Raw genomic sequence first — 18,148 nt, 5'->3', positions numbered from 1 at the left:
TAACCTCTCCTCATAGGACATACCTCTTAGCTCTGGGACTAGTCTTGTTGCAAACCTTTGCACTTTCTCTAGTTTCTTTACATGCTTGGCTAGGTGTGGGTTCCAAACTGGTGCCGCATACTCCAATATGGGCCTAACGTACAGGGTGTACAGGGTCCTGAACGATTCCTTATTAAGATGTCGGAATGCTGTGGCATATGTGCAACACTAGGAACCTTTATTGACGTAATGTTTCGTCTGCGATTCATCAGTGGAATGCAGTGATGAAGTACACTGCCGAAGAGTGATTCACGAATTACAGTCCTGATAACCCAATAAAGCCATGTTATCTGACTGGCTTATTTTCATCGGGGTGCTGTAAGCCTCTTCCACAGGCTGCCACCCATACCAGTCCTCTAACACCCAGGAACCTACTGTGCATACTGCTAGGTGAACAGGATAGCGAAGCGAGGCGAAGTATGACTAGAACTTTGGTAAGATGGGGAAGGAAGAAGGATGGGCTGAGATGGAAATATTGGAAAACGGTGGGTGGAGAAGGTGAGGTAATAAAGTGGCCTAACCACTTTGGCACATTTTAATACTAGTGTGTCCCGTGGCTGGATCGCTAGCGCACTCAGTTTACACACTGAGTTCCGAAGTTCGAATCTCCGGTACAGCTGGAATAAGTAAGTTTATTCATGTATACATAAATACAGTTAACTACATAGATTATCATACATAGCAGTATACGTGTAGAGAACCTGGGATAACCCAAAAAAGTCAAAGTGAGTTATTTCCATTGAGACTGCAATGGACGTATTTCCATAAGACACCAGCTGTCCCTATTCACCTGGGTGTTTGTCGACTGGTGTGGGTCGCATCCTGGGACAAAACTAACCGAATTTGCCCGAAATGCTCTGCATAACAAGCGGTTTTCTATATAGTAGTATTTCATTGATGTCAGCTAGGCCTGTATACCTTGTAGATGTACTTGTAGAAATGAAGATATTATTATTATTATTATTATTATTATTATTATTATTATTATTATTATTATTATTATTATTATTGTTGTTGTTGTTGTTGTTATTGTTGTTCTTGAAGTGTCTGGGGCCCGAGACTGTTCGACTGCCTCCCAGCATACATAAGGGGGATTACCAATAGACCCCTGACTGTCTTCAAGAAGCCACTGGACAGGCACCTAAAGTTAGTACCTGACCAGCCGGGGTGTGGTTGGTACTTCAGTTTGTATGTGGCCAGCAGTAACAGCCTGGTTTATCAGACCCTGAACCACCACAAGGCCTGGTCTCAGACCGAGGCACAGGGGCGTTGACCCGAAACCTTCTCCAGGTATACCCTGCTACCCGTCAGCTGCACACAGTTATACCAGCTGGATAGCATGTGCAAGGAAACTTATTCAACGTTTTCACTCGTCTGGGGATGGAGTCACAGTCCCTCATTATCTGAAGCAGCTACCAGCTGAGCTGAGAGAGAGACTATACCTGGAGGATATTGTCCCTTAGCCTCGGAGAAGTAAGCTAAATGTCTAGTTTAGTTAGTTTAATATATTTATTATGCACCTCATACCCATCCTGTGAGTGGTAGTCAAAAGATTACAGAGGTACACAATTGGTCCAGGGACTGGACTCCAAAGTTTTGATAGCTGAACAAGTTACAAAGGTAATGAACTAGATCTGGTCACAATCATGACAAGTTACAAAGATAATGAGCTCCAGGTAGAGCTGATCACAATCATGACAAGTTACAAAGGTAATGAGCTCCCAGAAGAGCTGATCACAATCATGGCAAGTTACAAAGGTAATGAGCTCCAGGTAGAGCTGATCACAATCATGACAAGTTACAAAGGTAATGAGCTCCAGGTAGAGCTGGTCACAATCATGACAAGTTACAAAGACAATGAGCTCCAGGTAGAGCTGATCACAATCATGACAAGTTACAAAGGTAATGAGCTCCAGGTAGAGCTGATCACAATCATGACAAGTTACAAAGGTAATGAGTTCCAGGTAGAGCTGGTCACAATCATGACAAGTTACAAAGGTAATGAGCTCCAGGTAGAGCTGATCACAATCATGACAAGTTACAAAGGTAATGAGTTCCAGGTAGAGCTGGTCACAATCATGACAGGTTACTAAGGTAATCAGCTCCAGGTAGAGCTGGTCACAGTCATGACAAGTTACAAAGGTAAGGAGCTCCAGGTAGAGCTGATCACAATCATGACAAGTTAAAAAGGTAATGAGTTCCAGGTAGAGCTGGTCACAATCATGACAAGTTACAAAGGTAATCAGCTCCAGGTAGAGCTGATCACAATCATGACAAGTTACAAAGGTAATGAGCTCCAGGTAGAGCTGATCACAATCATGACAAGTTACAAAGGTAATGAGCTCCAGGTAGAGCTGATCACAATCATGACAAGTTACAAAGGTAATGAGTTCCAGGTAGAGCTGGTCACAATCATGACAAGTTACAAAGGTAATGAGCTCCAGGTAGAGCTGATCACAATCATGACAAGTTACAAAGGTAATGAGTTCCAGGTAGAGCTGGTCACAATCATGACAGGTTACTAAGGTAATCAGCTCCAGGTAGAGCTGGTCACAGTCATGACAAGTTACAAAGGTAAGGAGCTCCAGGTAGAGCTGATCACAATCATGACAAGTTAAAAAGGTAATGAGTTCCAGGTAGAGCTGGTCACAATCATGACAAGTTACAAAGGTAATCAGCTCCAGGTAGAGCTGATCACAATCATGACAAGTTACAAAGGTAATGAGCTCCAGGTAGAGCTGATCACAATCATGACAAGTTACAAAGGTAATGAATCATAAACACGTCCATACACGGTTACAATCATGAACAAATTACAGAGTAATGAGCAATTAACAAAGATTCTAGGGAATGGATCATTGCCCCAACAGCAGATGTTGCTAGGTGCCTGTCCCTCCTCTGCACGACAGTCAGACAGCCATTGCAAAGAGCAGCAGGTTGCGCCAGGATCTGCTGCTTGCAGGAGCACCAACGCCCTCCCCAAGAGGTTAGCGACCCGGCCACACTACCTCTGCATGTTGACTTTACTGACCCTCCTGGTCTGTAAACACTGCAAAATGTTACTGTTACGCTCTATTAGCTGATCATGGCTTATTGACTGTATGTTTGCAAAAACCAAAATTGCACCCCACTGTTTTCCGTCCCATCTCTGGCTATATTTTGTTACATTCATCGGATCCCTTTCCCGATGGGACTTTTAATGAAAGTGTACTTCTTGTGTGCTACCGTAACCACATGCTTGGGTCCTTGTCCATATTTCCTCCTCAAGGGAGGTTCCTTGACGCTAGTGAGGGGCTCTTGATCTAGGGAATTGGATCTGCTCCAGTTCCCTGAATTGAGCCTGAACACCTTCCATCCCCTCCACATGCATTATAATCCTACGTGTTTAGCGCTCCCCATGATTATAATAATTGCCCATACTTCGCTGCATTACACTACTGCTCGCATCTCTTTGGACAAGTGGTATGTAGTCTGCTCTTTATATCTTTCTCTTCAGCCATTATTTATTCCCAATGTGGCATTTCCGATTTCTTCCCTGCCTCTTCCTCTCTTATTAGAAGATTTTAATGCTCATCATTTCCTCTGGGGAGGACCTTACCATGGCTAGTGGCGATCAGTTAGAGGCTCTTCTCACTTCTCTTTCCCTTCATGTTTTAAATACTGGTACTCCCACTCAGTTTAACCCTTGCACTCAAACTCTCTCTCGAATAGAGCTTTCAATTTGGTCCTCCTCAACTGCACTTGACTTTATCTGGTTTGTGCTCCCTGATTTACATGATAACGATCATTTTCCTATCCTGCTTTACTTCTCATACATATTCTCACCCTCATGGCCCGGTGGCCTGGTGGCTAAAGCTCCCGCTTCATACACGAAGGGCCCGGGTTCGATTCCCGGCGGGTGGAAACATTTCGACACGTTTCCTTACACCTGTTGTCCTGTTCACCTAGCAGCAAATAGGTACCTGGGTGTTAGTTGACTGGTGTGGGTCGCATCCTGGAGGACAAGATTAAGGACCCCAATGGAAATAAGTTAGACAGTCCTTGATGACGCACTGACTTTCTTGGGTTATCCTGGGTGGCTAACCCTCCGAGGTTAAAAATCCGAATGAAATCTTATCTTATCTTACATTGGCAGCTTGAACAGGCAAATTGGTCTGGGTGGGAGGGCGAGTGGCTAGGTGGGAGAGTGGGACCCCAATGAAAATAAGTCACTTTGTCTGACTTTTTTGGGGGGTTATCTTAGGCTCTCTAGACATGTGATGCTATGTGATAATCTGTGTAATTGTATTTTTGTATACATGAATGAACTTGCTTGTTTCGGTGGGAAATTGGGTGGTGCCTGCTGGACGGTGCTGGGACCGTCCTGCCCTACAACCCAACAACAACAACAACAACACTCATGGACCTCCTCGCTTCACTTTCATCTTTTTTAACCAAACTGGCGGCTTTTTTCACACTGTAATATGCTGTATGACCCAGACGGGTTTAGCGCTTGCTTTTGAATGTAATCATAATAATGATAACACTGTATTATTGATTTTATAAGCATTTTTTTTTTACCGAATGGCCGACTTCAAAATTTACCATTTTATTTCTATAGCTTTTGGGTTTAGCGCTTAGTTTTCATAATAATAGTAATAATTATTTCCCAAGGTGCTGGCCCGTACAGGTTTAGCGCTTCCAGACTTGAGCCAACTCTGTTTCTCTGTGAACGACTGTTGATCCAAAGAATTGGAACCATATTCTTCCTTGGATCAAACACTAATATATATGATGTTTCATTATGGATTCAGCATTTTCCCAGAAGTATAATAATAATTAATTTTTATTATATGTGAAAGGGGAGGAGAACTCTTTTATTTCTTGGACCAAGATTCATTTACCAGCATCAAGGCAGCTTTTACCTTTGAAGGATCATTTCCATCTTACCCTTAATGCTGATGAAATGCTTTTGATCTGTGGAATTGAAGCTGTTCTTCACTTCCCCTCAAGGGAGGTTTCTCGATGCTGGTGAGGGGCTTAGTGTCCCATGGCCTGGTAGGCAATGCTTTCGCTTCACACACAGAGTGTCTGTGGTTTGATCCCCAGCAAGGGTGGAAACATTGGAAGTGTTTCCTTACACCTGTTGTCCCTTTCACCTAGCAAGCAAGTAGGTACCTGGGTGTTAGTCAACCAGTGTGGGTCGCATCCTGGGGAACAAGATTGAGGACCCTAATGGAAATAAGACAGACAGTTGTCGATGATGCATTGCCTTTCTTGGATTATCCTGGTTGGCTGATCCTCTGGGGTTAAAAATCCGAACAAAATCTTACGTTGATCTAAGGAATTGGATTTAAGCTCGAGTTCCCTTAATTAAGCATGAATGCCTTCCATCCCCCCTCCCCCCACAGGTGCTGTATAATCCCTATGGGTTTAACACCCCCATGATGATAATTTTCACTTGAATCAAGTCTGATTGCCCCCCATTTACTCATCAAGACATTTTTAAGCTAAAGGAAAATTTTAGCATTTTTTTTTTAGCAAATTTTGGCATGGTTACTTAATCATCAAAACTGGTTCCAGGACAGTGTATGGCTGCCAGGATCTATATGATAATTTACTGAGCTAGGACAAAAATTATTTTATATTTTATTTAGTCCACCTGAGGGAGGTTGGTTCCTTGATGCCAGTGAGAGGCTCTTGATTCAAGAAATTGGACTTGCCCTCCCCTTGGATGGAATACTTCCCATTTCCCAGGTGTTGTATGATCCATACAAGTTTAGTGCTTACCTCAGAATGTAATAATTGTGGTGATTTACTTGAATATTTTGATACCAATAATTTATAGTTTTCTTTTTATTTTTAGTAAGCTGTACAGGAGAAGGGGTTGCTAGCCCATTATTCCCGGCATTTTAGTTGACTTTTACAACATGCATGGCTTATGGAGGAAAGATTTTTATTCCACTTCCCCATGGAGATAAAAGGAAAATAATAAGAATATCTAGAACTATTAAGAAGGAAAACTCAGAAGAGTGTGTATACATGAAACATGTACATGCATGTGTAGTGACCTAATTGTAAATAAAAGTAGCAAGATATACTTGTTATCTTGTGGTTTATGAAACAGAAAAAATAAACCAGCACTCCTACCATTGTGTGAAACAAATACAGGTTTCCATTTTACACCCATTTGGCATGACAGTAGTACTTCCCTGGGTGGATGCTGTCTACCAAGGGTTGGATATGAAAAATGGGTTATAGTAAGTGTTTATGCACCTGTAGAAGAGAGAAGTGTAGAAGTTTTGAGCCAAGAGAGAGAGTAAATGTGGTAGGCGACATGAATGCTAAAGTGAGAGAAACAGTTGTAGAGGGAGTGGTAGGTAAGTTTGGAGTGCCAGGGGTAAATGATAATAGGGGACCTTTTAACTGAACTATGTATAGAAAGAGGTTTGGTAATAAGTAAAACATTTTGAGAAAATGATGATGAATAAGTATACAAGATATTATATAGCATCTAGTGAAAGCAGTTTGTTGGATTATGTATTGGTGGATAAAATGTTTATGGGTAGACTTCAGGATGTGCATGTTTATGGATGGACTACAGATATATCAGATTATTATTTAGTTGTAGCTGCAGTTATAGTAAGAGGTAGATGGAGCAAAAGGAAAATGGCAGCAGCAAGTAAGAGAGAGGTGAAAGTTTATAGACTAAGGGAGGAGGAAGTTAGGGTAAGATATAAGCAACTATTGGGGAAAAGGTGGGCTAGTGAGATTATAGGTAGTGTGGGGGTTGAAGAGGTGGGATAGTTTTAAAAATGCAGTTTTAGAATGCAGAGAAAAAGTTTGTGGATATAGGAGGGTGGGTGTGGAAGGAAAGAGGCGTGATTGGTGAAATGATGAGGTAAAGCATGTGATAAGGGAGAAAACGTTTGCTTATGATAGATTTTTACAAAGCAGAAGTGATATAAGAAGAGTGGAGTATATGGAGAGTAAAAGAGAGGTGAAGAGAGCAGTGAGGGAGTACAAAAGGAGAGTGATTGATAGAGTGAAAGAGGTGTTCTTAACAAATTTTGCTGAGAATAAGAAAAAGTTTTGACGTGAGATAAACAGGTTAAGAAAGCTTAGGAAACAAATGAACATGCTAGTTAAAAACAGAATAGGAGTTAGTAGATTGGGAATTGGAGGTACTGGGAAGATGGCAGGAATATTTTTAGGAACTGTTAAATGCTGATGAAGAGAGGAAGGCAGTGATTTCATGCATTGGTCTGGGAGGTATAACATCTTTTAGGAGTGAAGAAGAGCCAGATGTGAGCATGGGGGAGGTGTGTGAGGCATTGGGTATAATGAAAGGGGGCAAAGCAACCAGAACTGATGGGATCATGACAGAAATGTTAAAAGCAGGTGGGGATATAGTTTTGGAGTGGTTGGTACTTTTGTTCAATAAATGTATGAAAGAGGGAAAGGTACCTAGGGTATGGTAGAGAGTGTACATAGTTCCTTTATATAAAGGGAAGAGGGACAAAAGAGAGTGTAAAAATTATAGAGAAATAAGCCTACTGAGTATACCAGGTAAAGTGTATGGTAGGGTTATTACTGAAGAGCATGATTGCAGATGAACAAGTGTATGGTAGGGTTATTAATGGAGAGCAGGATTGCAGATGAATAAGGAGGCTTTAGAAGGGGGTAGGGGATGCGTAGACCAAGTGTTTACATTGAAGCATATAAACGAACAGCATTTAGATAGAGGTAGGGAATTTTCTGTTGCTTTTATGGATTTAGAAAAGGCATGTGATATAGTAGATAGGGGAGCAATGTGGTAGATGTTACAAGTACAGTGGAACCTCGGTTTTCGAATTTAATTCGTTCCAGATGTCGATTCTACAACCAAAGCAATTTCTCTCAAAAAGAATAATGTAAAGAGAATTAATCTGTTCCTGACCCCAAATGACAGTATAATAATGTTAATAATGTGCTAACTACTACATAAAACTATGTATAAAATTATACAGCACAGAGAAATGTAAAAATGAATATTAAAATTTAACTGCCCCTTACCTGTCAGAGGAGAGCTAATGGCATACTATAAGCAGGAGGTGAAGGAGAGGAGGGAGGATGTTACTGTTTGGAAGGAGTCACTTTCTATTAATACCATGTCAGGCAACTGTCTTGTGTTGTTTCTCTTCTTTGTCTTATTTTACCACTAATACATGTACCTTGTTCTGGCTTACTGGTTCATTGTCTTATTAAAAACCTGTCTAAAGAGGTTTCCTTCAGGCTCCATTTTAACTCTTGTCTATATTGAGACATTAAACTGTCATTGTACATGTTAGAGAAACAGATGGCCACTGCTTTGTCTTGATGGTATTTTTCAGCAAACTCCTACACTTCATGCCATTTAGCATACATTTCCTTGACAAGTGCGATGGGCACATTATCCCTTCCCTACTCTTCCTCTGATGACAGCTCCTCCACTGCAATCTGTTGCTGTTCCTTCTGAAGGTCTAAAAGTTCTTATGTGGTGAGTTCAGTTCTGTGCTCCTCCACCAACTCCTCCACATCATCTTCAGTCACCTCTAGGCCCAAGGTCTTCCCCAGGAACACAATATCCTCTACCGGCTCAGGCTCACCTTTTGAAGCCTTCAAAATCCCTGGCTGCCACAAAGTCAGGCAGCAATTTCTTCCATGCTGACTGCATGGTCCTGGAAGACACATTTCCCCAGGCTTTGTCTATATGCCTCAAGCAGATGAGGATTTTGAAATGGTCCTTCCAGAAAACTCTGGGGGTTAAATTTGTTTCCGAAGTGACTTCAAAGCAACTTTCAAAAAGTACTTTGGTATCGAGTTTCTTGAAGTCAAAAATGACCTGCTGGTCCATGGGCTGAAAGAGAGGAGTGGTGTTAGGAGTATTATCTAACACCTTCTGAAGGTCTAGAAGTTCTTATGTGGTGAGTTCAGTTCTGTGCTCCTCCACCAACTCTTCCACGTCATCTTCAGTCACCTCAAGGTCCAAGGTCTTCCCCAGGAACACAGTATCCTCTACTGCTCAGGCTCACCTTTCGAAGCCTTCAAAATCCCTGGCTGCCACAAAGTCAGGCAACAATTTCTTCCATGCTGACTGCATGGTCCTGGAAGACACATTTCCCCAGGCTTTGTTTATATGCCTCAAGCAGATGAGAATTTTGAAATGGTCTTTCCAGAACTCCCTGGAGGTTAAATTTGTTTCCGAAGTGACTTCAAAGTAACTTTCAAAATGTACTTTGGTATAGAGTTTCTTGAAGTCAGAAATGATCTGCTGGTCCATGGGCTGAAAGAGAGGAGTGGTGTTAGGAGCATTATCTAACACCTTTTGAAGGTCTAGAAGTTCTTATGTGGTGAGTTCAGTTCTGTGCTCCTCCACCAACTCCACATCATCTTCAGTCACCTCAAGGCCCAAGGTCTTCCCCAGGAACACAGTATCCTCTACCGGCTCAGGCTCACCTTTCGAAGCCTTCAAAATGCCTGGCTGCCACAAAGTCAGGCAACAATTTCTTCCATGCTGACTGCATGGTCCTGGAAGACACATTTCCCCAGGCTTTGTCTATATGCCTCAAGCAGATGAGGATTTTGAAATGGTCTTTCCAGAACTCCCTGGAGGTTAAATTTGTTTCCGAAGTGACTTCAAAGCAACTTTCAAAAAGTACTTTGGTATAGTGTTTCTTGAAGTCAGAAATGATCTGCTGGTCCATGGGCTGAAAGAGAGGAGTGGTGTTAGAAGCATTATCTATAAGTCAAAGGGCCCTGAGTGGCAATTTTTTTTAATGAGGTACTTTTTAACATTGGGAGCAAAGACCTCATGAAACTCACTCAGTAAAAAATTGTCTTGTTACCCAAACTTGTCTGTCAACAACCAAGAGAACGTACGAAAACCAGGACATGTTTTCCTCGAACACCTCATTCGAAAACTGATTTATTCAACAAATAATGGAATCTACAACCAAGGTTCGACTTATGGAATAGGTGGCAAGATTCTAAATGGTGTAAAGAGTATATATGAGGATACTGAGGCTCAGGGTAGGGTGTGTAGGACAGAGGGAGATTGCTTTCCAGTCAAAGTAGGTCTTAGACAGGGATGTGTAATGTCACCACGGCTGTTTAACATATAGATGGCATTGTAAAAGTAATAAATGCAAGGGTGTTGGGGAGAGGGGTGGGATTAAATTATGAGGAATCTAGTACAAAATGGGAATTGACACTGTTACTTTTTGCTGATGATACTGTTCTTTTGGGAGATTCTGAAGAAAAGTTGCAAAAGTTAGTGAATGAGTTTGGGAGGGTTTGTAAAGGAAGAAAGATGAAAGTGAACATAGGTAAGAGTAAGGTGATTAGAGTATCAAACAAGCTAGTAAAGAAAAATTGGATATCAGATTGGAGGGAATATGGAAGAAGTGAATGTGTTCTAACATTTGGGAGCAGACTTATCGGCAGAAGGGTTTATGAAAGACAAGGTAAATCATAGAATTGATGAAGGGAAAAGGGTGGGTGGTGCATTGAGGTATTTGTGGAGACAAAGAACTTTATCCATGGAGGCAAAGAAGGGAATGTATGAGAGTATAGTGGAACCAACACTTTTATATGAGTTTGGGAGGCTGGAGGCAGTGAGATGTCATGTCTAAAGGCAATGTGTGAGGTAAATATTATGCAGAGAATTCATAATGTGGAAATTAGAGGTGTGGTATTACTAAAAGTATTGTTCAGATGGCTGAGGAAAGTTTTTTGAGGTAGTTTGGTAATTTAGAGACAATGGAGCAAAATAGGATGACTTGGAGGGTGTATAAATCTAGTGGAGAGAAGGAGGGGGAGGAGTCATCCTAGGAAAGGATGGAGGGGCTTGGATATGCAACAGGCTTGTGTGAGTGTGTTAAATGTGGTGATGAATGGTTCTTGGGACTTGATGAGCTGTTGGAGTGTAAGCAGGGTAATATTTTATGAAGGGACTTAGGGAAACCAGTTAGCTGGACTTGAGTCATGGAGGTAAGAAGTACAGTGCCTGCACTTTAAAGAAGGGGTTTAGAGTGACATCTAAACTATGATTATGTGTGATTGATGGTGAAAGTTGTTTCTTTTTTTTTGGGTCATCTTGCCTCAGTGGCATACAGCCAGCATGTTAAAAAAAAGAATTTGTACTTATTTTAATTATCATTTACATTGGTCCCAAACTGTCCATTATAATCATTTACATTGCAAAAGTTATTATGTCATTCATCTTGTCATATCAGGTATACTTCATCCCACAGGATGTGACCCACAACAGTTTTTTAACACAGTTCCTGATTAATTGCTAGGTGAACAGAGGCAGCTGGTGTGAGGAGAGGCTCCCTAGAATGCAGGCAGGAGAGATACATGATTATATACACTTAGAAAATCCTATAGGGATTAGTACCAAACTTGCACACAAAAATCACTCCATATGAAAGCAAAAGGTAAGTAATGAGTGAACTGTATATACATTTTATCGCTCTGGGATGCAAATATCATAGAATAGTATGTGTGGGTGGGGTGGCCTGGTAAGGTAGCCTGGCTTATCAATACATACCACACTTGATTTCTTACAATAAATACTACTTGTCTCACCCTAGATTAAGCAGGTAAGTAATGAGTGCACTATGTGTGTATGTACTTTTTTAAATTGCTAACTTAATATATGTTAGTGTAAACTTGTTATCTAGTGTTTGTATGCATTTGTAAGTGCAAAAACCTAACCCGATAAGTGGGGCTCGGCAGATGATGCACACATCATCCACAATGGCAAAAACATCATCCACAATGAAAAGCAGGGGCACCATTAGCACGATAAGAGACAACACAATAAGTGTCAGGGGCCCAGGACTGTTCAACTGCATCCCAGCATACATAAGGGGGATTACCAATAGACCCCTGGCTGTCTTCAAGAAGGCACTATACACTCACCTAAAGTCAGTACCTGACCAGCCGGGCTGTGGTTCATACATCGGGTTGCATGCTGCCAACAGTAACAGCCTGGTTAATCAGGCCCTGATCCACCATAAGGCCTGGTCACAGACTGGGCCACAGGGGTGTTGACTCCGGAAACCCTCTCCAGGTATACTCCAGGTATATCTCATCCAGCTCTATCATTGAACTACCAGTTTGCTGTATAGCCCTTGTGAGTTTAGCACTTAGTTTTGAGTGTAATAATAATTCTACAAGTCATCTGTTTAACTCGCCTAAATATATCATGTATTTAAGTGATAGATTGGGTAGGATTAAGCTGTACATTATATTAATTTTAGCAAAGTTACTTTGGGTAGAAAATTGAACTTTGTTAATCATTAATGCAGGTAAACATTCAAGTCAGTGCAGTTGTCAAAATTAATTATTTACAGGCATTTTTCCTTGGCTTAAGCAAAATCACTTAAATTTTCTTCATAATTTAAAAACTTTTTCCCAGTTTTATCAGTCTTAAAATCAAAAGATAATATGTACATATTATATACAGTACAGCCTCTCCTCACTTAGCGATGTACTCATTTACCAATGACTCAGACTTATGATTCAAATTCAAATTCAAATTCAAAGTTTATTCTCTATAAAGATTACAATGTTGAATTTACAGAATTTGGTTGTTGTGTGGTTTACATATAGTTAAATAATGATTACAGAGTGTACCACTAGAACGCCTAGCATGGCTAGGCATTTCGGGCAGACTTAGTTTAATTCTTTATTTTAAAATATTACAAATTATGAGGTAAGTTGGTATTATGGCTAAGTGACTAAATACTAGTTTGTCAGTTTAGCAATGTGAATGCTTTTGTTTTGGCACAGTACATAGTTTCAGTATTGGAGTATCATAGGATTCATTATTTTAAGATTGAGATTAATATTTCTGTTTATGGTCAAATGGGTGAGTGAGTGTAAGTGTGAACCACCAGGTGGTATTCGTGTAGTTAGTTGATGGGGTTTATCAGGGAGATAAGATGTTTTCTAATGGTAGTTTTGAAGGTGATGAATGTGTCTGCAGTTCTAGAGTTCTCAGGTAGGGTGTTCCAGATTTTAGGGCCTTTGACATACATTGAATTTTTGTAAAGGTTTAGTCGGACATGGGGGAATGTCGTAGAGATGTTTGTGTCTGGTGTTATGCCTGTGGGTTCTGTCACAACTATCAAGAAAGCGTTTTAGGTCAAGGTTGATATTGGAGTTTAAGGTCCTGTAGATGTAGATTGCACAGTAGTAAGTGTGGATGTACTGAACAGGGAGTAAGTTTAGATCTATGAAGAGTGGGGGGGTGTGTTGCCAGGGATGGGATTTAGTGATTATCTTACTGCAGCTTTTTGTTGGGTTATTATTGGCTTTAGGTGTGTTGCTGCAGTTGATCCCCAAGCACAAATAGCATAGGTGAGGTATGGATAAATAAGTGAGTGGTATAGTGTGAGAAGGGCATTTTGCGGCACATAGTATCGTATCTTGGAGAGGATCCCAACTGTTTTGGATACTTTTTTGGTTATGTGTTGGATATGGGTGCTGAAATTCAGGTTGTTGTCAAGGTATAGGCCTAGGAATTTGCCCTCATTATGTCTGGTAATTAGAGTGTTGTCGATCTTAATGTTAATTTGTGCATCTCCTGCTCTGCTACCAAACATAATATAGTAGGTTTTGTCAGTGTTAAGCGTAAGTTTATTGGCTGTCATCCAAGTCGATATTTTGATCAGCTCCTCGTTAACAATGGTGTTGAGGGTGGCAAGATTAGGGTGAGAGATGACATAAGTCGTGTCCTCAGCAAAGAGAATGGGCTTCAGGTGTTGGGATACGTTTGGAAGATCATTGATGTATATGAGGAAGAGCAGGGGACCAAGGACACTTCCCTGCGGAACTCCAGTATCAAGTGGCCGTGTTGTTGATGCTGTGTCTTTAATGGTAACATACTGATACCTATTAGTAAGGTAAGATTTGAAATAAGCAAGCGCATGGCCTCTTATACCGTAATGGTCAAGTTTGTGGAGTAGGATGTTGTGGTCTACTGTGTCAAAAGCTTTTCTTAGGTCAATAAAAATTCCTAGTGGATATTCCTTATTTTCCAATGCTGTGTAAAGCAGATCTAGTATTTTTATGATTGCATCATTAGTGCTTTTATTTTTCCTAAATCCAAATTGGCAGGGGTTGAGTATGTTTTGTGCTGTTATAAATGAATATAGTCTCCTGTGCACGAGTTTCTCAAAGATTTTGGATAGCAATGGTAAGTTTGATATTGGCCTATAGTTGTTTAAGTCTGTAGGGTCACCACCTTTATGTATTGGTGTAACCCTTGCCATCTTGAGTAGTTTCGGGAAGGTGCTAGTTTCTAGTGACTTGTTAAAAAGTAATGAAATAGCATGCGAAAGGATATGGGCCGCTCGCTTGTACAGTAATGGTGGGACATTAGACAGATTCCCTGAGTTGTTTTTAAGTGACTTTATAATCTCGGTGACTTCCGAGGGCTCAGTAAGTGCAAGATAGAAGGAATTTGGGAAATTCCCATCTAGGTAGTCCCCGGCATGGGCATTAGTATGTGGGATTTTATTGGCGAGATTAGATCCTATGGTTGATGGGCTTTCTGACCAGTATGCATACCTAAATAATGTATATTAGAGCTGATATTACAGTATACAGTACACTACTGTATAAACATTTAAAAATATACCAGAAATGTTATAAATGGTGCAAAGGTGACATTAAAACAATATCAAAGATGGTTGACACAAACCCACTGCCATTGTAGTATAGTATGCAATGAATTCGTTTACCGATGAGGTCACAGGAACAGAACTCCGTTGTTAAGTGAGGGGAGGCTGTATATATATATTACTTTTAACCCTTAAATGGTCCAAACGTATATATACGTTTTTTCAACATTTGAAAGTATGTAAAAAAATGTAGATCTTCTTTCTTGTTTTACATTTAAAAATGTGCAAAAAAAACTTTTATCTACATTTTTTTTTTTGTTATTTTTGAAAATATGTAAAAAAAAACGTAGATCTACTTTTGGAGCACTACGGATTTGAACGTCGATTTGTTTGGACCATTTAAGGGTTAAAAGGTCAGGCTTGGTAATGATTTTCTATCTTAATGAACTCATGCCTTACCATATAGAAATATTTGATACTTCTCAACTGATTGACATTTATTTATTTTTCAACAGCCGAATGAGTGAAACAACAGAGCAAATAACTTTCGGCATCGTATTAGCCTTGGCAGTTATAGTTATTGTCAAGCTTACCAACAGACGACACCACTACAACTTGCATGCTAGAGATGTGATGAAAGGCCATCGGTGGTGTGTCACTCGCATGTTTTCTAGGGTAAAATTAGGGCTTTGTCAATAGGTATTTTGGTCAATTGATATTTTGTTGGTATTTTTCAGTATATAATTTATGGTACCCCACCAATTCATCTGCTTTAAAATGTTATTTTTCACAACTTTTTTAATAATAAATTTGCTTCAAACATTGTAGTCTCTTCCAGTAATGTTTCGAGTGCTTAGATAGCATGTATATAATAATGTTAAGTAACATGTAAAAACACCTTTTGATTGGCAATTTATTAACCACATTTTTTATTGGTTTATGTTCATATCCATTTCTTATTTTTTTGTGAATTTATGCTTCTATAATTTGTGCCATAAAGTTTACCGAAACCTTATGTACTAAAATTTTATTTTATCTTCAACATATCCTTCAATGAGGGTGCATTGACATCATTGATGAGTTCTTGATTCAGAGAATAGGAGCCACCCTCTTCCTCTTTGATCAGATCTGATTGTCTCCTATTACCAGATTCTGTATGATCCCTGCAGGTTTAGTGCTTTATCCTGAATATAAAAATAGTGTTTATATAACACAAAAAATTTAAATAATGAACCTCAGTGGGTTTTTGAGTAAAGTTACAGTAAATCATTAGTATAATAGCTAACAGTCAAAACTTTTTTCCAGACAAAGGCTTGATTAATTCTCTGTATGGGGGTGTCCAGTAGATTCTTTGATGCAGCTGACAGAATGTATTGCATTGTATGTTTAGCCATCCAGAAGGTGCCTGGTAGGACCATCAGTGCAGTGGACCAAGTCCACTGCATCACAGGTTTGCCCAGTATGGGCCACATCCAGCACTTGTCCATTTTCAAATTCAAACTCACACTCAAATTATTTATTTAAAATGAATTTAAAATAATTAGAAATAAGATTAAAATAGAAATAAATTTAAAATTAGAAATACGTAAATTAAAAATAAATTTAAAATAATTAGAAGGCAATACGATGCACAGTAAGTGGGGCTGCTGGCTAAGCCCACGTCACTTTGTTATTGTCTGTGTGTGCACTCGTGTACTATCATCATTTGGTATCACATAGTCAAGTGTTGTTATCCCTTCGCTGTATTTTGAACTGACATAACATGTCATCTAAAGCTTTAAAAATTCTTGCAATCTTTTATCCTAAGTGCTTGAGCATGTATTACAAAGTTTTAAAGCAACTATGTAAACCAAGGTTGAACCTTCTTAAATTTTGGTTTCAGCAGTAAAGGGCATCCTAGAGTAAGGTGTTTAGTAAATGTGTGTTGTAACCAGGGGCAGCTCATCCATAGGAACTGCAGAACTGCAGTCTCCCCAGATGCTCACTGCCAGATGTATGACTTCATCAACTTTACGCTAAAATAATTTGCAACTGACAAATATGTTACAGGAAAAATTTGTTGTATGTTGTTTTCAATGTATTTATAAGCGAGTTTTTCATTTTTTTTTTTTTTTTTTGGTTGAAACGAGATAAAAAATGATTAAAAATAGAAGTTTGATGCGGTACGATAGTATAGGTATTACTGGAATTACAAGCCACCACTGGTTATAATGGGGTAATAAAATACTTTATTAAGTCTAAGTAGAAAAGGTGGAAATGAAATTTGTTAAGCATAGAAAAGTTAGAAGTTCCTGTGATAGTTTAAGCTTTTTAGCATATATTTACTGTTAATTTGTAGCAACAGTGGGACCCTTGATAATGCATAGATTAAATAAAAATCCATTTCAATTCTTACATTTTTGTAGCTTGTAGGAAAAGATTGACCCACATTTGATTTCATATGATGCCATATTTATAAAATATTTTTCATTAACAACTGTGAAATCTCAGTTTGCATGTACTATACATAACAGCTATGATGTTACACATTATGCAAGGCATAAATACTGGAGTGTTAGTGAGTTTGACATCACATCTCCTTAACAGCCATGCTTCTGCAACATATGTCAGAAACTGATAATGGTTAGTGATGGGGCTTTCTGTGACTCGTGTGGAGTGTGTGCCAACTCTCCAGAGTGCATTGTTGCAGCTGACAAGACATTGCCATGCAAACTCATCACTACCAAGAGCCTTACGCACAAGCATCACTGGATTCAAGGTGATGCTCATATTTCCTTCTTTTCCATACAATGAATTACCCAGGTAAATTCCTTTCCAGTTAGTAGCTTTTATATATAGTGATAAATTTTTCTGTTATAAAAACATCTTATTTTTCTGTTATAAAAAACTAACTTTCAAGAATACCTTGATACATAACAAGTTTTATTAAGTTTACAGTTTTCAAATTATGTATTCATAAATTGTTTGATATTTCAGGCTACAAGTACAGTATTCATAAATGATGCTGACTACCTAACATATTTTTGTTTCAACTAATTTGTGCCTGGGAGTGTCTGAAATGCACAAATTTCTGTTTACTAGAATTCTTATTGAAAAAGTATTGTAATCTGAATGTCAGTTTTATTTTTTCTCTTGTATTTGTAATTTTCTGAGTGCAGCAGATAGTTTGGGAAGGAGTTCTATGTGCATGGGGTGATTGGTCTGTGTATAGTGTTATTCAACTCAGCATGATGCAGCTGCATTATTTTGAGTATAGGAATGGGCTAGTAACCCCTTCTCTTGTACACATTACTAAAAAGCAAAAGAAGAAAAACTTTATAAAACTGGGATGTTTGAATGTGCGTGGATGTAGTGCGGATGATAAGAAAGAGATGATTGCTGATGTTATGAATGAAAAGAAGTTGGATGTCCTGGCCCTAAGCAAAACAAAGCTGAAGGGGGTAGGCAAGTTTCAGTAGGGAGAAATAAATGGGATT

General features: G+C 39.4%; 1 protein-coding gene across 7 annotated transcripts in view; it reads left to right on the top strand.

The window, feature by feature from the left end:
* Positions 1–4,342: 4,342 nt before the first annotated feature.
* Dgkepsilon (diacylglycerol kinase epsilon) overlaps positions 4,343–18,148 on the top strand; it is a 30,188-nt gene continuing 16,382 nt past the window's right edge. For 2 of the 7 annotated variants that reach the window (XR_011392386.1, XM_070088361.1), the window contains exons 1-3: positions 4,343–4,497; positions 15,188–15,347; positions 17,259–17,430. Coding sequence is in view for 6 of the 7 variants with exons in the window: in XM_070088361.1 (XP_069944462.1) it covers positions 4,439–4,497; positions 15,188–15,347; positions 17,259–17,430 (391 nt within the window). In the remaining variant the exon portion in view is untranslated. Of the gene's footprint in view, positions 4,544–11,813; positions 14,827–15,187; positions 15,372–17,258; positions 17,431–18,148 lie in introns of those variants that run through there. The other 5 variants (XM_070088364.1, XM_070088365.1, XM_070088362.1 and 2 more) reach the window with 5 other exon arrangements.

Source organism: Cherax quadricarinatus, chromosome 24 (genome assembly GCF_038502225.1).
Source record: "Cherax quadricarinatus isolate ZL_2023a chromosome 24, ASM3850222v1, whole genome shotgun sequence".
NCBI lineage: Eukaryota > Metazoa > Arthropoda > Malacostraca > Decapoda > Parastacidae > Cherax > Cherax quadricarinatus.
The sequence above is the reverse complement of the archived record's forward strand: the minus strand, read 5'-3'. Positions and strand labels throughout refer to the sequence as shown.